We start from the raw sequence: 25438 nt of genomic DNA on the forward strand, positions 1-25438 counted from the left end.
TAGAGAATGGACTTGAGGATACGGGGAGGGGAAGGGTAAGCTGGGACAAAGTGAAAGAGTGGCATGGACATATATACACTACCAAACGTAAAATATACAGCTAGTGGGAAGCAGCCACATAGCACAGGGTGATCAGCTCAGTGCTTTGTGACCACCTAGAGGGGTGGGATAGGGAGGGTGGGAGGGAGACACAAGAGGGAGGAGATATGGGGATATATATATATATGTATAGCTGATTCACTTTGTTATACAGCAGAAAGTAACACACCATTGTAAAGCAATTATACTCCAATAAAGATGTTCAAAAAAAAAGTGGAAAATAAGTGGAATGGGCAATACATATGTTTTTATTGAAAAAAAAAAAATGAAAGATGGCTTTTTATTAGCGAGTGAGGAAAGTGAAGCACTGTCACTGGTCCAGGTAGAATTCTGGGTCCAGGTCCTTGCACTTGGGCTGAACCACCACCAGCCTGGACTGGGATAGTGCCTTGGCAGCAGGAGGCAAGGGGGAGTAGCGCCCTCTGGTGGTGGTTCGTGGGTGGCTCAACACCTCGGCTTGTGGCCTGAGAAGGTGCTGTGTCCCCCAACCCCTCAGTCTCTTGCTGGGATAGAGAATGTCTCCCAAAAGCTGGGAGGGTGAATGGGGATAGGAATAGGTATATAGGAATGAGTCCGTGACCCAGATCACTGTGGAAATAGGTATGGACTTAAAAAATGGACGAAGCAGAGGCAGAACACCAGGGAAGTTAGAAGGGAAAAATGAAGAAAAAGGATAAAGAAATGTTCTGTTCTAAATAAGGCAAAATGGGTTTTTCTTGTTTGTCCCAACTTGCACACATTCCTGAGGCTTGGCACCTCCCACCTTGCTTTCTGGGACCTGGTTCAGGCCTACACGTGGTGTAACAGAGGGGGCTTTTGTTAATGTGCCTCAAGTCAGAGGAAGAGACAGGCCTCTTTCAGCACGTCAGCCTGGAGACACATGGGATGTGTGCTGAGAGAGGCCCAACTACGGGGCAGGATGCTGGGAGGAAGGCTAAATGAGGCCAAGTGTCCATGAGGGGGAGGGGAGAGAGCAGTTTCAGACAGAGGTATTTGCTCCTTGGTGAGAGGAACTGGCCTGTGACACACCCAGAGGATCTAAATAGAAAGACTCAGCCCCCCAAAAGAACTACCCACCTCTCTGAGAACCCCTTTTGCTTTTAAACCTGAACTAAAAATGTCTTGCCTATTCTTCTGGACTTTGTGTGTGAGACAGGACTATGGTAAAGTAGTTTAATCATGGACTCTAGCCCTTCTCCCTTCCGCTAACTGGAGTTTAAGGTCAAGACTGTTTCTTACAGAAAGAGACTCACAGACATAGAGAACAGACCTGTGGTTGCCAAGGGTGAGGGGGAATTGGGGATGGATGGAGTGGGAGTTTGGGGTTAGCAGATACAAACTAGTATATATCGAATGGATAAACAGCAAGGTCCTACTGTATAGCACAGGGAACTATATTCAATAGCCTGTGATAAACCATAATGGAAGAGGATCTAAAAATGAATGTATATGTATGTATAACTGAATCACTTTGCTGTACAGCAGAAAGTAACACAACATTGTAAATCAACTCTACTTCGATAATAAATAAATAAAGACTGTTTCTTGCTCCCCCGCTCTCCCCCCCACATATTTCTAGGACTTGTGCTTCAAACAGAATAGGATCTCAGGGCTTCCCTGGTGGTGCAGTGGTTGAGAGTCTGCCTGCCAATGCAGGGGACACGGGTTCGAGCCCTGGTCTGGGAAGATCCCACATGCCGCGGAGCAACTAGGTCCGTGAGCCCCAACTACTGAGCCTGCACGTCTGGAGCCTGTGCTCCGCAACAAGAGAGGCCGCGACAGCGAGAGGCCCGCGCACCGCGATGAAGAGTGGCCCCTGCTCACTGCAACTAGAGAGAGCCCATGTGTAGCAACGAAGACCCAACACAGCCAATAAATAAATAAATAGATAAAGTCATTATTAAATAAACAAGTGTAAGAATAAATGAACAGGTCATTCATCTGCGTCCTTCCAGCTGGCTCCTGTCCACAGTAGGTCCACCACTGGTAGTGCGTCATTGATAAACAGAGGAGTGAATGATTGACATCTTGGGACCCCAAGTGGGTGTTTGTTAAGCTGGAGAGGAGCTGAAAGCTGTTGCATAAAGACTTGACTAGGTTGAACCACTGGTGGGAACTGGGCTCAAATACAGGATGTGGGCTGAGCGCTTCTCGCCTCTCGCCTTCCTAGTTTTGAGGGAGGGGGTAGAGCTCTGAAAGTGCCTCTGATTTGTCAGTGTGCCCCGTGCAGGGAGCTGCCAGATCTGAAGAATTGAAAGTTGGGGGAGGAACGAGGAAAAGAAGGACGTAAGCACCAGCCAGACATGAAAGGAAGCTGTTGTGAGGGGCTCATACCCTAGAAGTTGAGGCCAGATTCCTGGAGGGGGCCTGAGATAATCATACATCACCTGCCCATGGACCTGCCCCAACGTTTTGCAGACACAGGCCAGGGAAGAGGAAAGTCCTTTAGAGAATAGGGACAACAAGATGACCTCTCGTGTGGGAGTGCCTGTGGGGATTAAATTTGATCACACATGTGAAGCATTTAGTATAGTGCCTGGATCAGAATGTACACTCAGTAAATATCTAATGTTATTTTCCGATATATTCTGGATGTTCATTTCAATTTTCTGTCACACTGGTAAAGCAGGGAGGTGGAGAGTTGTGAGGGGCCAGAACCTGTGTATCAGGGTGACCTTCCTGTGGGGTCATCACCCACTGCCTGACCTTGAGGCCCTGGCTGCAGGGAACCTGGACTCTATGTAGCTGCCAAAGCCCTGTGGTGGCTTCCTATGTCACAGTTTAGGTAGTCTGGCTACAGATGTGGAGTCAGAGCTTGGGCACAAGTCGTTTATCAGGAATCATCACCTGTGAAAGGAAGGGAGAAGGGGCAGGACTGGACAGAGGGAGAAGCTGAGTCATGACGCAGCCTTGACAAAGCTTCGGCCAACCTGGCCAGGAGCTCTAGAACAAGTGGTGTCCCTCTGAGTTGTCCTGCTTCAGACTAAAATACCTGGACCTTTATCCTCCCACCTAATTTTGTCCCCACATGTGGGCTACCCTGGTAAGGGCATGACCTTGGGAAAGGGGGACATCTGTATGTGAGGCAGACCCTGAAAAACCAGCAGCAGGAGGTGTCTGCCAGCGCCAGTCCCTTGAATGAATGCTCCTGGAGAAAAGAGCCCTTTCATTTGTGACCCTCAGCCCCTTGGGGCCTGACGCACAGAGGCAGATATTTATTACTCTGCTTATTTTTTGATGAATCCCATTTGCTTAGGTGTTGCTATTTTTGGCATAATTTCCTTGACATGGGCTCATCTTGCTGCATGTTGGTGTGAAGGGCCTTTGGGGCAAATCTGAAGCAGATGTCCAAGTGGAGAGAATCACAAAGCTCAACCCGCTGGCTCTTGATGGCATGGGTCTCCATCCTTCTAAATGGTCTGTTACATGTGGGCCTGAAAGAACTTTCCCAGCTAGTCTGAAAAAGGGGTTGGGGAGGTGTTGGAGGGGAGCTGGTTGAAGGAGTCAGTATTCCAAATGTCAGAAGACGGGGACTGAGGGGGAGAAAGTGCTCAGAGGAGCTAAGCTGAGGGGAAAATGATATGGCTTGCACATAAAGAACAGCCTGAGAATGTAAAACACCTGGACACTCCTCCTGGTACCAACGACAGCTTTGTCTTAGGCAAATTATCTCCCCGCTCTGAGTTTCATTTCCTCTACCACGTGCCAATGTATTTATACTCAACTTCATATCCTAGTAACTAGCACAGAGGCTGAAATGCACTACACATTTAGGAAGGGTTTGTGACCAAACCCTAGTTATGACTGAGTAACCCCCGTGCCATAAACTAGAGAAGTAGTTTAAATATGTGAAACCATTATTTGCAGGCAGTAGGCAACATGCAGTGCGGAACTGTGAACCCAGACAGAAGGAAAGCAAATTAGGTGAACCCTACTGCTCCCCTGGATTTCTGCCTTGGGACCATTTCCAGATTGCAGCACAAGGAAGGGGGGCCTATGAAGAGCATGGTGGTCTCACTGAGCTGAGAGGACAAAGATTGGAGTTGGAAGAGGCTGGGATGTATGGAAATTGTGCCATAGCGTCCCAGAGACAAGGGAGCAATACAGAAAAAGAGCTTCAGAAATCTGTGTGGTTCCCCTGAATCTTTGCTGAATGCCAAGCTGTACGTACAAAGGGTGAAACTCCAGAAGAATGGATGAAGATCCATCACCAAGGAAAAAAACACCACTAGAGAGCTGAAAGTAAACAACCACTTGAGACCATCCCTAACAAAGCCTGAACACAAGTTGTAAAATACTCAAGCCAATCTGCCAGTAAATTGACTGCCTGCCAACAAAATCTACACATTCAACGACATAACAGTTACAGTGTTCAGCATCCAATAAAAAATTACTAGCTATGCCAAAACACAGGAAGGATGACTAATAACCAGGATTAAAATGTGTAAAAAAAAAACAGACCTAGAAAATAGAGATTGACATACAAAGGCCTTAAAGCAGCTATAATAAGTATATTCAAGGACTTAAAGGGAAACATAAATATAATTGACAACTAAAGAATTTTACTCACCATCTGGCTCTACGATGATTGAGTCATTAGTCACTGAAGTCACTGACCTTCAACACACCCTGAAAGGAGTTTAGGGCAGAGATCAGGAACAAGGCACACTGTGCTCTGGGAAAACGGGCAGAACAGGCCTTCAGAGAGTCAGATATCTTCAGGAGAAAATTTTATGAACCTGGATTCTTGCATCTTTCCATACTTAGAAAAGCACCAGTCATAGCTGTTCCTCTTGACTAGTAGCAACCTTCTACCAAGATGTGTGCTTGATTGCATGTACCCCTTCTCCAAAATCACATATATGCTGGCCTCCCCGCTACCTCTTCCGAGCAGTTCCTCAGAGCCATCTGAGACACTGTCTCCAGGGTTATAGTCCTCAGTAAGTCCCCAAATAAGACTGAAACTCACATCTCTCATACTGTGTGTTTTTATTTCAGTCGATGTAATGAAGAGAGAGATAGAAACCGTAAAAAAATGGAACCTCAAGAGCTGAAAAATACAATATTCAAGATGATAAATTCACTGGATGGACATAAAAGTAGATTAGATCCTGAAGAAGAAAATAACAGTGAACTTGAAGGTGGCATAACAGAAACTATCTAAAACCAGGAGCGAAATCATGCAGGTGCCCTGTAGGTCATTCTAAGGAGTTTGGCTTCTAAGCTGAGTAACATGGACACCATTGGAGGGTTTTGATGAGAGGAGTGATACCGTTTGACTTACATTTTATGGAATCATTTTGGCTGCTGTGTTGAGAATAGACTGAAGATGCAAAAGAACAGATACAGGTGGTCTGTCAAGAGAATACTACATTATTCTGAAAGAGGAGGGTGGCTTAAACCAGGTAGCAGCAGGGGCAACGGGAAGTGGTTGAAATCTGGGATATATTTTGATAGTAGAGCAGATGGGATTTTTTCCATACACTGAATTTGGAATCAAGATTGATGTCAAGATGCATATACATTAATGGTTCTCAAGAGCCATTAAATGTTTCTTGAGAGCAAGAACTATATATCAGTCAGGACTGCATTTAGATACATATGACAGAAAACCTAAGGACATAAACAAATGGAGGCTTGTTTCACATAACTGATTAGAGCAGGGATGGTCAGCTACTCAAGGTTACCATTAGTATCCCAGGGTCTTGCTATCTTTCTCTTAAACCATACATAAAAGATTGTATCTTTGTCCTTTTTCCTGTGCCTCATGGTCCCAAGATGTCTGCTGTACTTCCAGGCACGATGTCAGTATTCCAGGAAAGAAGCAATGGCAAAGGGACAAAAGCGACCCTGCCAGTTGAGTTTGTCCCTTTTTACCCAAGAAAGCAAAAACTTTTTTGGAAACCCCATCCAGCAAACTTCCCCTCATATCTCATTGGGTCATGTAGCCAATCTTAGAAGAATGAGATTACTATGTGTGGTCCAGGAAAATTGCAATTCATTCCTTATGGCCAGAGTAAGAGATCTTCTCTCCCTAAAGTCAAAAGATTTCTACTTGTAGATAAACACATCGAGGTTCTATTGGCAGAGTAGAAGGGGCATGCTGCAGGAAGAATGTTAACTTGGTGATGGACAATTTCTATCATAGATTGCTTTTTGCAATTTTGTTACAAAACCGCCCCTTCCACCCAGCCCCCGCCAGTGTTTGGCAGATGTATATAATAAACCTGTACTGCTATGATGCTGGCAAGATGGCAGACTGATTTTGGAAGACTTCATTAACAAGCTGATTGAAAGAAAGACACAGGAGGAAGATGGAGGGGAGAAGGGTGGGCATATTTGGTTTCAGATTGTTTGGAAAATGGCCTGTGAGGAGTATTCCACCCCTGGGGACTTGGATTAATATGTCTTTCCTGCCAGAAGTTTGAAGCACTGGAGAAATCAGTCATTTTATTTTATTTATTTATTTATTTATTTATTTATTTATTTATTTATTTTTGGCTGCATTGGGTCTTTGTTGCGGTGCATGGGCTTCTCATTGCGGTGGCTTCTCTTGTTGCTGAGCACGGGCTCTAGGCACGCGGGCTTCAGTAATTGTGGCACATAGGCTCAGTAGTTGTGGCTCACGGTCTCTAGAGCGCAGGCTCAGAACTTGTGGCGCCCAAGCTTAGCTGCTCCGCAGCATATGGATCTTCCCAGACCAGGGCTCGAACCCGTGTCCCCTGAATTGGCAGGTGGATTCTTAACCACTGCGCCACCAGGGAAGCCCGAAATCAGTCATTTTAGATTTCTAAATGTAGAAATATCTAAGGATCTTCAATAAATTACAAAGTCATACATGATCTTCAGGGAAAAGTCTGTAGAGATGGCACGCCAGTTTGGCTCTCTCATTCATTTTAGGTTATCTTGAGGAGCAAGGGAGGTAGGGAAGTGTAGAGTGAAGAACCACCAGAGTAGCCATGAGGAAAAAAAAAAAAAATCTATGTTATATTAAAGCTGGAGACAGAATTCCTTCTGGAGAAGAATTTTATTGTTGTTGTTGGCATAACACTTACATAGTCGCTCAATTCTGAAAATTAGGTCTCAGGGTCTGATTTAGAGAGCAAAAAATGAAACAAAGAAAACAAAATTGATTTGCAAAATAAAGTAAGAAGAATTTTGAGTTCTGACTGGCTGCACAAGAGGAGAGATAAAGGGGTCCTGGGAACTGGGAAGGAAAGGGGAAAAATTAAAATGGATGGGAGATAGTTATGTAAACCTCATAGCCAATGCACTTTATACCCTCTCCCCACACAGCTTTCAAATGGCAGAGCCAGGACTGAAACGCAGAATTCAAAAGCCTGGTGTTCCTTCTACCTGCAGTTTCCCCCATTCAGCACGAAGGAGTTCAGGTTTGAGCTGGGAGGCAGTTGGTTGGTCATTCGCAAACTCACCCTTCCATCTCTATCTATGGAAAGACTTTGAGGTGAAGGCCCACCTCATGCGTGACTTGAAATTTCAGGTGCTCTGGCAGGAAGCCCATAATGACCTTGGGGAACAGACAGTTTCCTCTGGTTAGTGCTGTGGGCGAGGGTTCCACCTCCTTCGCCAGAACAAGCTGGTAAACAACCATAGCCCCTCCTCCTGCCCCCAGGTCTCTTGCCACCAGGACTCTGTTGCTAGGGCAACCGATACTTTCCATTTCCTCATAAGCAGGGGACTGGTATCTGGGCCCCTATAGAATAAGTACCAATTTGCATTTAGTTTCCTTTGTATATTACAAAAAGGAAAAACAAGAAAGCAAAAATAAAACAAAGTGCGTTTTAAGTGCACAGCCCCATTCACTATGGGACCCGGATGCTCCTGGGTTCTCAGGTACTCACAACCTGACTGCTGCTCAGACCTCAGACCCTTCATGTGGTCCATGAAGGTGCTGAGTACTGTTATGTTCTGCTTCCTCTCAGCTGCAAGAATGAGCTCTGTTATACATACCACTGAAGTATATGGCAAAAATATTAGCTCGGGTATTCCAATTACTCGAAGCATTTTCATAACTAAAATCTCCCTTGGTCCTCACAAGAAGCCAGCAATTTGCATTGGTTGTGGAAACTCCTCTGAGCGCTGAGGGGGTACCTCCTTGGAGCCAGGTTCAAGTTTGTGTGGTTCAGTCCACAGCACCCAGAAGCGTGCCTGGGACACAGGAGACACTCAGGAAATGACAGCTGCATGAAGAAATGTTAGAGTGAGATGTAAAGTGAGGAGAGAACTGGAGAAATGATGAAGTAGGCTGTAGTTTTTTTTCAGCTCTTAGAAAAGTCTGATATAGGCATCCACCCAAGGGGAGGCTGGCCCTTATCCTTGAGTCGATGTGTCATCCCAAGAGTGCAAGCTCCCTGAGGGCACTGAGTTTGAGTGGCTGTATTCAGCAGAGTCCAGTTTGGGGACAGGTGTCAATTTGGTATGTATAGCTAAATAGACATGTGGGCACCTATGTGAGTATATGTATGTGTACATACATACACCTATATGCATCCATCTAGTTAAATATGACCGAGACATAAGACAAAATTAATATTTTCTGCAGGAGCCAAAAGGAAGGAAAGGAGAGCAGTCTCTGAGATCCAAGTGGGCAGGCTTGGTTGTGAGGGGGATGACAGCCCTGCCCCCGGCCTCTCTACCCAGCCACCTTTCTCTCTTCCCTCCAGGTCCCTGCCCACTGTGACCTTCCCCCTTTCTTCACATACTTGTCTTTCAAAGCCTTTCATCATTTCCTTAGCTTCCACTACAGGATGGCCATGGTCAAGGTTGTTCAGCACAGCTCCTTTCTGAACTGGGCAGGCATAAGGGGAGAGGAAGAGACCCATGGGGGTGTGGGGCTCATATATTCTTAGGCTCTGTTGTTATGGTGAATGTGGACAGCTGGGGGTCAGTGTCATTAATCAGTCAATGAACAAGTATTTGCTGATCTCTGTGTTCTAGGGCTGTGCTGAGTGCTCACTGCTTTCTGTGGCATCTGCTCATTAAGGGAAAAAGGGGGAAAAAAATGAAGACAGTTATCCATCAGATCCCTTCATTGGGCTGAAGATAAGGGCTTGGACAGAGCCTGTCCTTAGACAGCCACTAATTAGCTGTATGATGACAAGGCTACACACACACACACACACACACACACACACACACACATGCACACACGCACGCACGCACGCACACGGCCCGGGAGGCCATGGCCTGGCAGACTCTAAGTTCTCAAGGCGGGGATTTTCCTATTGCTGAGACTGTGCCTGCAGAGGTAGCAGCCCTTGACAGGGCCAGCCTGGGGCATAGGAATGCCTCTGATCCTGTTCCTTCTAACTGGACATTTCACAAGTCTAGGTTCTTTCTGTCAATAAATGCCCAGAATATGGTTAATGAGACAAATGAGACGTAGAGAAACAAAGAGGGTATGGAACAAAGAGATTTCACTGCAGGCAATAAAGGCATTTCATTGAAAACTAGACAAAGAGAAGAGAAGTTCAAATTAGTCAATCAAAATTCACATGGGGGCTTCCCTGGTGGCGCAGTGGTTGAGGATCCGCCTGCTGATGCAGGGAACACGGGTTCGTGCCCAGGTCCGGGAAGATCCCACATGCCGCGGAGCGGCTGGGCCCATGGGCCGTGGCTGTTGGGCCTGCGCGTCTGGAGCCTGTGCTCCCCAACGGGAGGGGCCACGGCAGTGAGAGGCCCGCATACCACCAAAAAAAAAAAAAAAAAAAAAAAAAATTCACGTGGAAGATATCTCAGTAAAAGTGTTATAAAAGGTTACTGTTCAAGGGCTTCCCTGGTGGCGCAGTGGTTGAGAGCCCGCCTGCCGATGCAGGGGACACGGGTTCGTGCCCCGGTTCGGGAAGATCCCACATGCAGCGGAGCGGCTGGGCCCGTGAGCCATGGCCGCTGAGCCTGCGCGTCTGGAGCCTGTGCTCCGCAATGGGACAGGCCACAACAGTGAGAGGCCCATGTACCGCAAAAAAAAAAAAAAAAAAAGTTACTGTTCAAAATATCAAAAAGGTGATAGAAGATGCACTATATTGTAAGAAAATGTATAGGATTGAAAAGACTTAAGAAGAGTTCAGCTTATTTATGGCTCATCTAGAATGATCTTAGAATTACTGTGTAAGCCTTGTTTAGTTATCCAGAGTCTCAGACCAAACTTTGATTCTGAAATGTCAGTTACTGTAGTCATGGAACTGAGGGTTTTTAAGTTTCTCTTGGTTGGCTGAGAAAAAAATGTAGTTCTGGGAAAATGTACAGATAAACAAGGAGACAATAAATAGATGACAGTGGGATCAGTACTTTTGGTAAATTGTGTTCATTCAGGTAAAGTGACTTATCTTCATGGTGTTGCTCTGGTTATCTTCTGTCTGCTTGCCACATTTAGCAGGTCGATATGTTCGATTTGCAAGACTCATTTACATGTTTAGAAGATTTGCTTGTTGGATTAATATGTCTTCCCTGCCAGAAGTTTGAAGCGTTGGAGAACTCAGTCATTTAAAATTTCTAAATGCAGAAATGTCTAAGGCTCCTCGATGAATTACAAAGCTGTACATGATCTTCAGGGCCCCTTCTTTCCCCATACAATGGTGAATGGTGGGCTTATTTTCCTAGCATTTCAGTAGAAATGTCTGCCTTATCTCCAGGGGATCATTCACATCTCTGAGGACTTTTAGTAGCTGTGACACCGATAATGATGAGCCTCTGTCCCAAACAAGAAAAAGCAACAACAACAATGAAACCCACGTAGACTTTGGGGAATTCCTCAGTGTGGAAGGTAGGGCAATTTTAGGAGCACTGAGCAGACTGACCTGACTGTAATCACACAGGATATCTGTCTGAGGACATCAGGGAAGGCTTTGAGGGCCAGACCACTTGTCAGCTCCATAGAAGACTCCGCAGCAACTGCTGGTGGACTCAAGAACCTGGAGATAATGTTCCCATCTGAGTGTGAATGAAAGGTTCACTTTACCTTGCTGTGTGACCTTGCATCTCTGAACTTGTTTCTTCATCTATAAAGCAGAAATAGTAACACCTAGCTCAAAGGATTATTAGTAATGCTGATTTGAAATAATATTTGTAAAATGCTTAGCATTGCTCCTGGAACATATAAAGAGCTCAAACTATGAGAACTGTCTGTTCCTATTAAGTGAATGGCCAAGGAGAACCGGGAAGCTCCTAAGTTAAAAATCAAGGTGTTAGGACTGTAGTTCCCCTCAGCAGATATGTACTAACCATGTACTAATGTTGCAGTCATAGCACTGGGAATTTATTCATATTTATTCAACAAATATTTATTAAGCAGATGCTTGTCAAGGACATTGGTTATGCCTATTGGTTGCTCAGAGCCCTGAATAGTGATGAAAGATACTTTCAAATTCTTACTCTTTGTTCTTTTTCTTCTGAATGTATTCTGTATTCAGAGAGGTTTTTAAAATTTAAGTAGATATTGTTAAGTGAAAGAAGCCAATCTGAAAATGCTACTTGCTGTATGATTCCAATTCTATGACATTCTGGAAAAAGGCAAAACTATGGAGACAGTAAAAGGACCAGTGGTTGCCAGGGATTCCAGGGAGGGAAGGAGGCATGAATAGGTGGGAACACAGGGGATTTTAGGGCAGTGAAACTACTCCATATGATACTGTAATGGTGGAGACATGTCATTATACATTTGTCAAAACCCACAGAATTTACAAGACCAAGAGTGAACCCTAACATAAACTATGGAATTTAGTTAATAATAGTGTATCGATATTGGCTCACCAACTGTAACAAATGTACTACATATTGATAATAGGGAAACTGTGTGTGAGGGTGGGAGTGAAGGATATATGTAGGAATTGTCTATACTTTCCATTCTATTCTTCTATAAACCTAAAATTGCTCTAAAAATTAGTCTATTTTTTTTTAAGTAAGTAGAATTTTCACAACTCATTTTATCTCCCAGTCCTACCTCCTGGAGATTAGATTTGATTCCACAACTAGAATGCATGCTTCTCCTTCATGTTTCTGGACTGTTCTGTATTTCTCTTAATCTCAGCACCTCTACATTATATCTTTCCCACAAGAATGTAAACTCCGTGAGGACTGGGACCGTGGCTTATTCATCTTTGTGAAATCATGTCAGTCTTCTCTTCAGACCTCCCAATACGTTCCCTTACCATGTGCTTCGGGTGCATTAACTCATTTATGCATCCTTAAAGCAACCCTATGAGGTAGGTCAGTCTTATCCCCATCAAATATGAGAAAATCGAATCACAGAGAGGTTAAGAAACTTGTCCAATGTAGCAAAGCTAGTAATTGGCAGAGCTGGGATACCAACCCAGGTAGTCTGGCCCCAGAGTCTGCAGTTAAAAGTACCAGAAAACTCCAAAGTGTTTTGAACTGCAGGTTACACACATTTGGGGTGATGAAATCATTTTAGGGTGACTTAAAAAAGCATATTTTAATGCAATAATAGAACGGAAGAAAAAAAGCAGAAATACATTGCATATAGTAGGAGTGGTATTGTTTTGTGAAGCTTGTGTTTTTTGTATATTACCTGTGTGTGTATTGTGTCGGACGCCATGTAAAATGTACTTAGAAAGCTCACCACCTTAATCCGTAGGAAGAGTTGATACCTTGGGTAACAAGAAGCGCAGAGCTGAGACAGCTCCAGGCTCCTGCCAGCCCAGCTGTACCTGGCTCTGGTCCCCTTACTCTGAGAGCTGGTCTGCCCTGTTCTGCTGCATGTGCTGGCTTCATCTCAGCAGTTCCTATCATCATATCCAAACTCAGTGATGTCCAGAGGCAGAAAAATACCATCCCTTCTAGAGAAACCTATACCAGAAGTCCCTGGCAGATTTCCCCTTGACTAGGACAGACACCTCCTTACCTTTTACTGGGCCAGAGCTGAGTCACCTGCCCACTACAAATCATTCTCAAGAAAGGAGACTGGGACCGCCATGATCAGATCCCACTGATCTGATACACCTCTGATCAAAGACTCATCCAGCAAAGAAAGAGTCAGAATGAGTGTTAAGCAATCTAAGTGTTAGCCCTGATAGAACTTGGAAGACCAAAAATGTTTCAAGTAATTTTCTGTCTCCTTAGAGGTAGACACTAAGGGTAGACTACTCCCCTAGTCATTCACTCATTTATTCAATGGAGAAATGTTTACTGATTATCGAATGTGTGCCTAGCACTGTGCTAGGCACTGGGGACACAGGGATGAGCAAAAGAGACATGACCCATGCCTCCTGGGGTGACTCTAGAGAGGGAGAGAATAGCTGAACAACTAATTTCAGAAATCCATGTTTAACTATAAATCGTTAAGTGTTTTTAAGAAAACAAAGGAAAGAGTGTGATCTGAGGTTGTAACAGGAGGATATAATTTAAATGGGGAGGAGGGGGGTCAAGGTTTGGTCAAAATTGTCCAAATATAGAGCAGAGACCCTTGTCCAGGAGAGAGGTTTGAGAACTTTGGCTCCAGGATCTCTTTGTGGGAATGTAAAAGGTAGTCTTTGTGGGACTTCCCTGGTGGTCCAGTGGTTAAGACTGCGTGGTCCCAATGCAGGGGGCCTGGTTCAATCCCTGGTTCAGGGAACTAGATCCCGCATGCAGGCCGCAACTAAAGGAGGTGCATGCCACAACTAAGACCTGGCACAGCCAAATAAAGAAATAAATATTTTTTAAAAAATGGTAGTCTTTGTTTCCAGTACTCAGAGGTCCTTTGCTAATCCTTGCTATTGTTGATTATTCCTAGCAGAGGCGTGGGTCACTGTTCAAGTTGTTTCTCACAGGAGATTAGACTCCAAGGTGGCTTGAAGGACAGATAGTTGAGCTTCTGTGCACCTCAAGCTGTGAAGAAGAACTGTACAGGACTATGGACAGTGTTATTCTGTACTGAAGGACCCATTCTTTGGAGGTGTTTTGTTGGGTTTGTTGTTGTTCTGATGCTTTGTGCCAAAGGACAGGATCACATTCAGGGGCAGGGCTCCCTCCGAATGTAATAAACCTTGCCACTGTAGATCATTCTGGAATATGTGAACACAGAGACAAGGCTAGACTCAAGGGCATTTCCACTGAGGTCAGGTCTGCTGGTCCCTGCAACATGGGGGCAGCCCTAGGGGCAGGTAGAGAAGTGCCAGGACAGGACCCCTCTGTGGACCCCAAGAGCAGTGATACTTCGTTTTTAAGTTCTCTGTTTTGTAATATCCTTTCTTATCAAAGCCGTCAGCAAAATCCTAACAAATCTTATTTCCTGACCTCAGCTATCACCATCCTGAATTGGAGATAGGGCCAATGTCCAAGTTGGGCAAAATGGCACAGGGGAGACAAATGCATAACTGAGGAAGGAGGAAGTAATAGTTTGGATCCCTACTATGGACTCTGATGACAAGCAACTACCAGAATTGGTTTGTGGAACGTGTAAACACTTCTTAAAGGTTGCCTGGAAATCCCCAGAAAGAGAAACCTGGTAATAGACAGTACTTCTGCAATTAAAAGAGATGATTTGAGACTACAGTGTTTTGGGCATTAAAGAGATATGTGAAGTTTGGACATTTGGATTACAAATCTACTCTTTCTAGTTTTCACAAGTACCCTGAAAGTGATTTATTTATTTTAGGAGAGTAAGGTATGGGAAATGCCTAACCCAAGGCTGCTGGGCAAGTAAGCATCATCCTGGGGCTAAGTCCATGCACCCAAGGTCATTCTGTTGTGCCATGCTGCCTCCCTGAATAAAACTTACCTGTGGGCTTCCTTTCAAGACCTTCAAGAAAAGAAGGCTGGCTCATTTTCTTCCACTCCACAGTCAGATTCTGGGAGAACAGGCAGAGGGATAGAGAGGGAGGAAGCAACTGTAACAGGGAAGAGCCAAATCTGACTCCATGTTGAATCTGTTTCTTTTACTTTAACCTTTGCTTCCCGTTGCTTTTGTTCACTAAAAAGATACTGTCTATACACAATGGCCTGCCTCGGGGAACCCTGCCCCTCTGCCTGAATGTTAAACCAGAGTGCCTTTGTTCAGGGAAACATCCTGACCCTGTCCACCTGTGGATGGATGGCTGCAAGAAAGAAGAAATGAACACGTCCCCTTCCCGAGGCTGGCCGTTCCAGGGGACATTTGCAAAACTATGGCCTTTTTACTTTACTTCCTCATCTCCTCCCCATCTCTGTGCTATAAAAGAAACTGGCCTCCAAAGCCAGATAAGACAGTTACTTTGAGACATTAGTCTGCCATCTTCTCCCTCTGCCGGCTTCGCGAGTAAAGTCGTGTTCCCTGCCTCAACACCTCGTCTCCGATTTATTGATCTGTCGTGCGGTGAGCAGAGCAAGCTTGGACTCGGTAACACAACTACAAGAAGAAAAGGAGGAAAAAAACTTTTCTTCTAGTAGAAACTGAGGCCTCTTATTTTATCCTTTAACTTCCCACTTCCTCATCTACAAACTAATCAACATCTATACCCATTTCCCACAAATAAAGCTCTTTTTCCCATTAAAAGCCAGTCTTCTGCCAAAGCCTCCAACGTCTACCTTCTCCCCCTTCTCAGATCTTGTTCCACCTGCCACTCTCTTGTACTCTTCATCTCCTCCCCCTGGCTCCTGCCCCTACACCCATAAATATGCTCTCATCTTTCCCATCTTAATCCACCACTTTAAACCCAAATCTCCCTCTAACTATGGACCAATTTTTCCTATTGTTATCCACACTTCTCAAAAATGTAGATTTATACTTGCTAACTCCACTTCCTTACATCCCAATAATTTCTCACTTCATTCTCAACTAGCTTATGCCTCCATTTATGTCATCCTAATGTCCTGATGGATACTTTAAAGAAAAAAAACTATTTAGTTTCACATACATAGAAAGAAGTACATGTAAGCATACAGTGCAAAGAATGACCATACCTATGTATCTGCCAACCAGGTTAAGAAATAGGACATTGATGGCCCAATATTGTCCATATATACAAGGGTCATGGTGAGAGAGGAGAGAAAATACTGATTATAAAAGTCCTATGAATTCCTAAGAGTCCTTACTACATCGTGGAGAACTTCTTTTTGAATTCCTCTTCTCTGGGAAATGCCTGTTGGCTACCATTTTGTTCTGAGGGCTTTAGTTACCAAAAGATATAAACTAGAGAAATCAGTAACTTGACTGAACAGGACTCTACTCCCTGCCCCCAGATTCAGAAGTTAAGCTTTATTCATGAGAGAATTTCTCATAACACTACCTTGGTTGCCACAGACAGAAAAAGTTGGGTGGAGAAAAATTATTAAGCCCTTCGGCAGTGAAACAAATCGTGATGGGAGCAAGGTTTATATTTCCAACTGGCAAATAACTTCACTATCACAGTATCACCAACTGAAATGGTCGTGGTGAGGCAGAAAACATCAAATAAACGAAGAGAAGACAGGGATAAAAAGGAGCAAGGTGAGGCATGCGAAAGCCACAGCTTGTACCAATGTTGCCCAATTTTTCATTTTCATTGTAATAGTTCATAATCAAAGGTGGACAATAAGCCATCTAAAAGATGTATTGTATATACTTTTAAACACAAAGGCTCATTTTGATTCACACCTAAACTTTAAGAGACATACATCATCATGAAATCCTTTAATAAAGGTGACAGATAAATGAAAGTAAATGGCTTGATGTTTTTTAAAGAAAAAAAAAAAAGAAAGAAATAGGACACTACTAGCACCCCAGAAGCCCTATGGTATTCTCCCAATCATTACTTCCTCCCTCCTCCCTAACATAGCATCATCCTGACTTCTCATTCCATATATTACTTTTGCTTGTTTTTAACTTTACATAACTGGAAACTTACATTATGTCCTCTTTTGTGTCTGACTGTCTTGCTCAACATTATATTTGTATGGTGTAGCCATGCTATTGCATGCAGTCACGGTTTATTCATTCCTACTGCTGTATAGTACTGCATTGTAAGAATATGCTGCAACGCATCCATATCACTGTTTATGGACGTTTGAGGTTATTTACAGTTTGAGGCTATTTCAAATAAGATTCGACATGAACAGTCTTGTACATATCTTTTTGCTGTACCTATACACATATTTCTTCATATGTTTTTACAGGAAGGAAGTAGTTTGGTTAAGGCCACCATAAAATAGGTTGGGAAAATTAAGGCACAATTATCTTCAACCAGTGGGACAAGTTTATCATGAACAACTACTATACTTACACGGAGATGCAGAAGACATGAATGCAGAGCCAAGAGAAGGTACTTGAGAAACAGATGTGTCCTCGTGTGTGGAAATTCACAGAGAATAGGGAACAGAAACAGACTGTGTAATTAAGTACAAAATTGCATAGGCCCAGAGTAGAGGCAACTTTTAGAACCTCTGGGCTAAGACTAGACAGTTTAATACCAGGGCTGGATTCCTCACTCTTGCTCACCCATAGTCTATGACAGAAGAGTCACCTGGAGGCCATGCATGGGAGAGGAAGGTGGCTGTAGGTCTGGGGGTCATTTCTATAGATCCTAGACATATTTCTGCCACAGTGTCTTCTTCTCTCTGCCACCCATACCTGAAACAGAGGCTAAAACCTCTGTGAATGGAGAAATTTCAGACGGACTCTGCACTTCCTCTATCCTTCCCACCCTACAGGTCCTGGGAGGCAGAGGGGAGCCAGGGCAGATCCCCCAGGAGCAAGAGGGGCTTATCAGATGCAAATTTTCATTTCTGACAAAGGAAGCTTGAAATTTGGGAGTATAAGGAAGGTAATGAAGGTGAGAAGGGCAGGGGAAAAGCTGAATGGCTCTAACGGGATTTGGGATTAGAAGAAGGGGAGTGTGGCTAGCTGCAACTGTCATCATCACTATTATCATCATTATTATCGTCATCCCTTAAATTTGTATCACATAAGAGTTTACAAAGAGCTTTCTATTCCTTGACTTTCACGTCTCTGCAGGGTGGCAGGGCAGGGATTACTCTCATTTTGCTGAACTGCCCAAGAGCAGGCTGGATGGAAGGCAGGGTCAAGGCCCTAAGCTGCATCTCCAGTCCCTCCTAAAGAGCCCACAGGGCCCAGGTCCTTTCGCTGGGGGAGTGGAATAGGGAAAAGAGCAACGCAGGGACACGGGCCCCACGGAGGAGAAGGACAAATATAGCAAGAGATCTGGAAATGTCCAGAGGCTAACGCAGTTGCAGGGGGCGAAGTGGAGAGGTTGGAAAGGTTTGCCGACTCTGAAAACTCTGTCTCCTTCTGGGATAAGTCCCCGAGCCACCTGGAAGGTATAGGGATGCCCACCGGGCGGGCACTCCCCGCGCTTGCCGCGGAGGCAGAGGGTGACTTCGTGGCAACCCCGAGTATTTGCGGACCGCGGGGCTCGGAAAGTCAAGCTTCCCGGGGCGCCCCACAGAGGGTGGGAGCCAGGTGGCACCGCCCCTCCCGGACGCGCGTCGAGCGCGCTCTGTCACCCCACGCAGCCCTGCCCGGCGCCCAGGGAAGAGCGGGCCCGCCCAGGTGCGCCGGGGGTTGGGCCGGAGTCCGGAAGGTGTGCCGCCGCGTCCCGGCTCGTCCCCCTCTGCCTCTCCCCCGCGGAAAAGTGAAAGTGTCTGCCAGCCGAGGTCGCGCACTGGGGGGCGGGGCCGGCGCGGACCTGGGAGCGGGCGCCGGGTACTCCAGGGGCCATGGATGGGCTCGGCCGCCGCCTCCGAGCCAGCCTGAGACTGAAGCGCGGCCGTGGCGGTTAGTGCCGGGCCGGGGCGCGCAGGGCGAGGGCGCGGGCACAGCGGGGCGACAGCGGGCCAGGACAGGAGGTGACGGGGACGAGGGGCCAAGGCAGGGCGGTGAGGAGGGTTGCGATCGATCGGGGAGCAGTCTGAGGGGCATTCCGGGGGTGCTGGGCAGGGGTCAGGTGAGCTGGAGAGAAAGGGAGCTGGTAGAGGTGGAAACGGGCTGGTGGGGAAGGGGTCTGAGGTCAGAGGAGAAGCCACGCCAGCAGGGGCAAAGGGGAGGTCGCCAGCCAAAGGAAACCGTTGTGGGGCCCCGGGGCCACGTGTCCTACCAGCCAGGAAGTTTGTGGGGCAACCGCAGGGTGCCTGCAGCTCCCGGGCCGCGGCGCCCGCCCGGCAGACACAGGCTCAGCCCCCGGCCGCCCCGCCTCCCCGCGCTGCCCCGCCTCCCCGCCCCCGGACTCCATGCGTGGGAGCTCGCGACTTTGCCCCGCACACAGCCGCCGGCCACAGCACTGTCCTTCCCCTGCGACGTCACCCCCCCCTCCCTCCCCCCAGGGGCGGCGAGGGGCGGCGAGGAGCCCTGGAGAGTGTGGCCTCGAGCAGAGCTGGGATACAGCCTGCTCAGCGGCTTCCTTAGAGTGTGCGAACCCGACAAGGCAAACCTCCCTTATCCCTTGGTCCCCCATTACAGAAGGAAGAATGATTCCTCCCGTACAGGGTTGTAGGGATTAAATTGGAAGTCAATATTCGTTTCCTTTCTTCTCAGCAGGGGCGCTGGGCTTTGGAAGGAAGGGAATTAGGAATTCATTCATTCTTTTTTCATTCATTCTTTTTTCATTCATTCAACAAATATTTATTGCTGCTTACCACTGACCAGTCCGATGGCTGAGCAGCCACAACCCTTAGATACTTTGTCCAGAGGTCCCACCTTCTGAGAAGAAGGGAACCAATTGCAAAGTAAGCAGGGGTCATACCACGACAGTCCACCCCTTCTAACATTGGCGGTCAAAAGACTGAGTGAGACCCCCTCTTACTCCAAGCCCCAGAGCTGGGGAGACCTGGGGGGGGGAATCAGTGCTCCTTCTGTCATTACCCCTGTCCCCCACCCCTAGCCCTCACTGTTCTCCGTGAACACAGGTTTCCAGTATCTATCTGGTCATTCCACCCGTACTGAGGCGGAGAGGTCTGAGACCATGGGTAGGGACAGATACCTGGGCGTGCTGTGGCAGGAGCAGATACAGGGTGGGGCTGGTGGCCTCTTTTCTCTGGAGAGCACTGGCTTGGTCTTTCCTGGTCTCCCTTGACCCTCAGAAGCCTGTGTGAATGGAAGGGATCTGCTCCCTGCAGCCCAGAGGAAACATTCCAGTTGTTCCCAAAACAGGGCTGATGACTGTGCCTGATGACAGTGAGGGACTGTAAGATGTGCAGCCAGTATTACCTGTCCTGAGGTCTGGCACCTACCGGGTAGGAGAGTGTGCCTTCCTCATCTTCCATACTATCCTCCACCTTTCCCGGGAGTTCCCCCTCCCTCTTTTGCCCTTTTGGCCCCAAGGTAACTGTGGGGTAGGAGGATGTGTGTGTGTGTGTGTGTGTGTGTGTGTGTGTGTGTGTGTGTGTGTGTGTGTGTATACACACACATGGGTGTAAATCATCCTGATGGGAGGGTTGGCAGTAGTGGTGGTCCTGGGTCGAGAGCAGCTGAGCTAGAAGAGGAAGGGCCAGCTTTCCAGATCAAGGTTCCAGAAAGTCCCTTCACCTATATTCCAGCTGGTTCTGGGACTTTTGTAAGAGGGCTGTGGGAGGTGCTTCCTGGTGGAGGGACAAGTGTAACCAGACTCCTGACTTCCCTAGAAAGGGCGTCTCCCTCCTAAACTGAAAATTCAGGATAATAATTCCTTTCTAGGGCACTGGGGATTAAATGAGAAGACCCATATTAAACGTGTGTTTGATGGAGGTTTCGTCTTCCGTTGATAACCCCGTTTGAAAGGGGGAAGACTTTTTTCTGGATTTCTTGGTCCTCAGTCCCAAAGTTCAATAACTTCTTTCGTTTGCGATTGTGAGTTTTGCTGTTCTCTTGGCTCTTCTGATAAAGCAGGAAGAAATGGGCTGAAAATGCAACCCAAAGGATTTAGGGAAAGAAATCATTTCCTGAGGTTCTGGAATGCCCAGGGAAAAGATTTTGCTTCTCAAGGCTTTTTGCAAACAGGAGGCATTCACATTTGTGGGATGTTTGGTGTGTACTGCATCCAGAAGGCAGGAGCATGAACATGAAACTCTCATCATTCCCACCCCCAACAGATTCTGTTGTATTCCCCAAATAGTCCCTGAATTACTCTGTGCCTCAGTTTCCCCATCTGTATCAGGAGATGCTTGTTTCTCAGATTGGTGGCGAGGATTGTGCAGCCAGTCTGTGCAGGTTGCAGATAAGGTGTGGTGACAGATCCGAGTGTTCCAGGTCAGTGTTCTCACCATTGCAGTGCATGTAACGTTCCTTTTTTTTTTTTGGCTGTGTTGAGTCTTTGTTGCTGCACGCAGGCTTTCTCTAGTTGCAGGCAAGCGAGCGGGGGCTACTCTTCATAGCAGAGCGCAGGCTTCTCATTGCGGTGGCTTCTCTTGTTGCAGAGCATGGGCTCTAGGCACACGGGCTTCAGTAGTTGTGGTGCACGGGCTTAGTTGCTCCGTGGCATGTGGGATCTTCCCGGACCAGGGCTCGAACCCATGTCCCCTGCATTGGCAAGAGGATTCTTGACCACTGCGCCACCAGGGAAGTCCCTACAGTGATTGAAACATTCTTATTTACTGTGATCCTTGATCTCCCCAGGAGTCATGGCTGGGCCACTGAGTACTGGCTTTTACTAGTCCACAGAAGCCAGGTCTGGAGCTATTAAGAGCAAGCAGCTGTGACCCCTATTTCAGCACCACACTTTCTTCCAGAGGTCTATTAATTCTTTGCAGGAGTGGCAGACACTGGCACCAAACCCTTTTGCCTCCTACCTCCTCTAGGAGGCAACCTGCACAGACTGGCTGCACAATCCTCCTCTAGAAGGCAAAAGTCCTTCTCTCTTACCACGTGCGTTTACACACTCAAGGGTTTATGTGAGAATCCCAGGTGATTTACTGCTATTCTGTCTCTCTTCCCCAGCCTCCAGACACAGCACCACTGGAGCCCCAGGGCCCAGCTGCTCTGCTCTTAGCTTGTGCAGAACTGTTGACCTGGACAAACCAGGAAAAAAGACTGAGCAGGAGTGGGGGTGGGGTGGAGATCACCCAGATGCTTTCCACTCCATTGAGGGCCCCTCAGGCTGCTGATGCAACCAGTCCCCTACTGTAGGCCAGGGAGACTGTCCTAAGTCAGTGCTTCCTATCTGAGAGGAGGGATTCTTTGCTGGAGCCCTGGAAAAGGTCCCAGTGAGACGTTTGCCTTAGGACATATTGCAGGGGATGAAAGATGCACCATTGTAGACCGTGCTGAGATATCAGGAACTCTCCAACCCAGAGAAGGACTTTGCTCTTTATTTCACCACCAGGAGAGGAGGCTTTTAGGTTCATGTTGATATCCAGGAATTCTTCTTGCTAGAACAATTTCTCCACTTAGATAATGAATGAGGTCAAGTCTATTGATTTTAATCAGGGGAGGCAGGGGCAACCTTGCTGTGAGGAGTTTTTGGTCCCGTGCTCTTGCTTGCCGCCTTGAAGTCCTGGAAGTCCCAGAGTGCAGCAGGGGGCCGTGCAGAGGTTATCTGCTGCCACTGACCGAGTTAGGAAGTGAAAGGTCAGGAATGAGTTATGGAGATATAAGATCCCTGTCCTGGGGCTGGCAAGGCATTCTTCACTGTCAAGGGGTTGTAAATAAACGCATTGCACAACCTTCAGCCCAGAATTAAAAGCCCTTAGCCCAGAAGCAGCTGGGCTCTGGAGGTGTTTGCCTATGACCTTTTCTCTCACCACACCCTGGGGCTTTTGGGAGGAGCTGAGGTCTGAGCTGCAGTGCCAGGATGCTGCCTCTGTCAGTGCGGGCGTTCTGCTGCCTTCCTGGGTTCTTTCACACAGCCTTCTTGCTCAACCATTGGGTGCATAGGATGGAAACTGCTGTCCCCTGTTTGGAAGACAGCACAGGGCTTGGCTTCATAGAGTTGTGGCTGGAGACTGAAACGGCAGCCGCTTTCTCAGGCTTTCTGTAGCCAGTCTGTTAGAGGAAAGGGAAGCAAGCACTCCATGCCTTACAGGCCCAAGAAGATGGAAAGACAAGTGGTAGGCGGGATACTCAGGCACTTCCGCAATTGGCTGCCTCGACACGGAGCAGGTCTGGACTGGATTAGCTACTTCTTTTTTCCCGGGTGGCCCTCTTCGATGGGGCTGTTTCTTCCTTGAAATACTTCTTTTTCTTCTTTCTTTTATATCTCATCCTCCCCCTGGTTCCCCATGTGACTGGGTCAGGAGGTTTCCCCTGTTGGTTTTTAGAGCCGGTCATGCCCTCTGTGGGGTTTGGTGTGGTTACAGCCACGTGGCCCTTGGCCTGTTCCGGTTTCTTAAGTCCAAGTCAACTCGGGGCATACTGTTTCACTTAGGCAGAGTTTCTGCTACCCTGGGGCCTCGGGCCTCCCAGGTGACCTCCCCAGTATATTTCCTTGGCTTCTGAATCAGTGACTTCTTTCCTCCTCTAGGCACCCCCCAGTGGTTCCAAATCTCCCAGGCAGGCACGGAAACTGCCCAGTTGGCTCTGATCCCGTGCCGCGACCTGAGGTGCTGGGCAGGCTCCAGGGACCTCGGTGTCGCTATGACGGCCTAGAGGTGCCGAAGATGCTGGAGCCTCACATCCTCCACTCAGGGCCTGGATCAATGAGATACCAATGGGCCCTGGTGTCTTGGTTTCAGGACCTCCCCAGGATAATCTGGGGGAAGTTGTAAAGGAACCAGAAAGGGCCCAGGAGCACTGTCTACCCAACTTCGCCGGAGGGCAGCACTTCTTTGAATACCTCCTCGTGGTTTCTCTCAAAAAAAAGACTTCGGGGGATGATTATGAGCCCACAATCACCTACCAGTTCCCCAAGGTAAGGAGTGAAGGAAGGGGCAATGGGGGACAGGGGATTCCGGTGTTTGAGAGGCGATGGGTGGCGGCGGGGGGGGGGTGCCCTCTCCCCACCCCCAGCCCCCCCACCCTGCGGGAGCTCGTCTGGAGCTGCCCTGAGCTCACTGTTCCTGTTTCCTTCAGGCCCAGCCCTGTTTTCTCTTATCACCCGCAGAATCTAGGTCTGGCCTCTGTAACAACTGACCTAGGCTCCCTAGCTGGGAAACTAGGCTAGTTCTTCTGCCGTTTGGTGGACCTCCTAGTTCTTCCAAATTCTATGCTCAGCCACCCTTCTCTGTAGAGAAGCTTACCTTCTGCCAGAGGTCCTTGCAGGAATCCCCTCCCTGGGGTGGGTGGGAGGGAAAGGGTGGGGCAGGCATGTAGCTGGTGGCCACAGCCCAAGCATCAGGCTCCTTCTTGTCTGGTCCTGCAGCGGGTGAAGGGGTGGGGTTAGGGCATCTTTCTCATTAACCCTGACAGTGAGGTTACTGACCTGGCTGCTTCTCTTCTCAGATGCGGTATCTCTCTGATGTGGTCCTCCCAGGAAGCCGGGAGGTCTCTGGGCCTTTCTGTATTCAGCATGGTCCTGGCCCCCTTCCTGACTATGTAGATCCTTAGGATACTGAAGTCCAACTCAGGTTCATGTAGCCAGACCCAGTATGCAGTCTCTGTGCAGTGATGGGCACAGAGGCATGCTTTGGGTCCCACACCAGTGGAAAAGCTTATTCTCAGACTGCTTTAGAGCTTCCAAAGTAGCCCGCCAGCCCCCAAGCCCTCTCCACCTGCTCCTACCTCCACATCCACCTGTCTCTTTTCCCATTCCTTGTAGCGAGAGAACTTGCTTCGGGGACAACAGGAGGAGGAGGAGCGGCTGCTTGGAGCCATCCCCTTGTTTTGCTTCCCAGATGGGAATGAGTGGGCCCCACTCACTGAGTATCCCAGGTAATTGCTCGGCCCTGGGACGGGGGAATCTGGAACTGGAGGAGAAGGGCGAACCATGTGGTTCCTGCACCCTCCTCAACTGGAATTCTCACCAGCTTCCTTCCTGATGGGGAGGGGCTGGAGCTGATTCATTTCTAAACATCTTGCCTGGGACACCTCGAGGCAAGAGAGCTCAGGTAACCAGGTTAAGCAGTCCCTTCTAACGGAAGGGCAGGGCGAGGTTCTTTCACTTGTCCTAGGAGCTAGTCACTGTGTTTTGACTGCCTCTGGCAGAAGATGGACTTAGAAGAAGTCCTTTGGCCTCTAAGGAGTCCCTTATATGGTAGAGCCCTTTACACCATGAGTCCTGGAATTTGACTGTCTGAGCTCAAGTTTTGGCTTTACCACTTATGAGTTGAATGACCTTGGATAAGAAACACTCCCTCAGAGTCTCAGTTCCTTTAATTTTAAAGTGGGAATAGTGATTGAACCTACCTCAAAGGGTTGTTCTGAGAACTAAATGTGATGATACATTTAGAGCTTGACACCAATAAGCACTTTTTTTTTTTTTTTTTTTTTTTTTTTTGTGGTATGCGGGCCTCCCTCTGTCGCGGCCTCTCCCGTTGCGGAGCACAGGCTCCGGACGCGCAGGCT

General features: G+C 47.4%; 1 protein-coding gene and 1 long non-coding RNA gene across 6 annotated transcripts in view; one reads left to right on the forward strand and one right to left on the reverse strand.

The window, feature by feature from the left end:
* Window positions 1–9814: 9814 nt before the first annotated feature.
* Window positions 9815–19704, reverse strand: LOC129392079 (uncharacterized). 3 transcript variants are annotated; one of them, XR_008617164.1, is made up of 6 exons: window positions 19125–19704; window positions 17295–17355; window positions 15308–15442; window positions 14837–14906; window positions 10917–11117; window positions 9815–10809 (listed from the first exon to the last, which is right to left on the reverse strand). It is a non-coding gene; the product is annotated as an uncharacterized lncRNA (long non-coding RNA). The 3 variants fall into 3 exon arrangements; XR_008617165.1 differs by lacking the exon at window positions 19125–19704 and having other exon boundaries at window positions 10917–11030; window positions 17295–17760; XR_008617163.1 differs by lacking the exon at window positions 19125–19704 and having other exon boundaries at window positions 17295–17760.
* The window catches only part of DENND2D (DENN domain containing 2D), an 18778-nt gene continuing 11894 nt past the window's right edge, over window positions 18555–25438 (forward strand). The window contains exons 1-3 of one of the 3 annotated variants that reach the window (XM_007101691.4): window positions 18555–18805; window positions 23671–23846; window positions 24693–24805. In XM_007101691.4, the coding sequence (XP_007101753.1) occupies window positions 18748–18805; window positions 23671–23846; window positions 24693–24805 (347 nt within the window). In that variant the 5' untranslated portion in view covers window positions 18555–18747. Of the gene's footprint in view, window positions 18806–22783; window positions 23099–23670; window positions 23847–24692; window positions 24806–25438 lie in introns of those variants that run through there. The other 2 variants (XM_028489014.2, XM_007101690.4) reach the window with 2 other exon arrangements.

The sequence above is a fragment of the Physeter macrocephalus genome, chromosome 4 (assembly GCF_002837175.3).
Source record: "Physeter macrocephalus isolate SW-GA chromosome 4, ASM283717v5, whole genome shotgun sequence".
NCBI classification, from domain to species: domain Eukaryota; kingdom Metazoa; phylum Chordata; class Mammalia; order Artiodactyla; family Physeteridae; genus Physeter; species Physeter macrocephalus.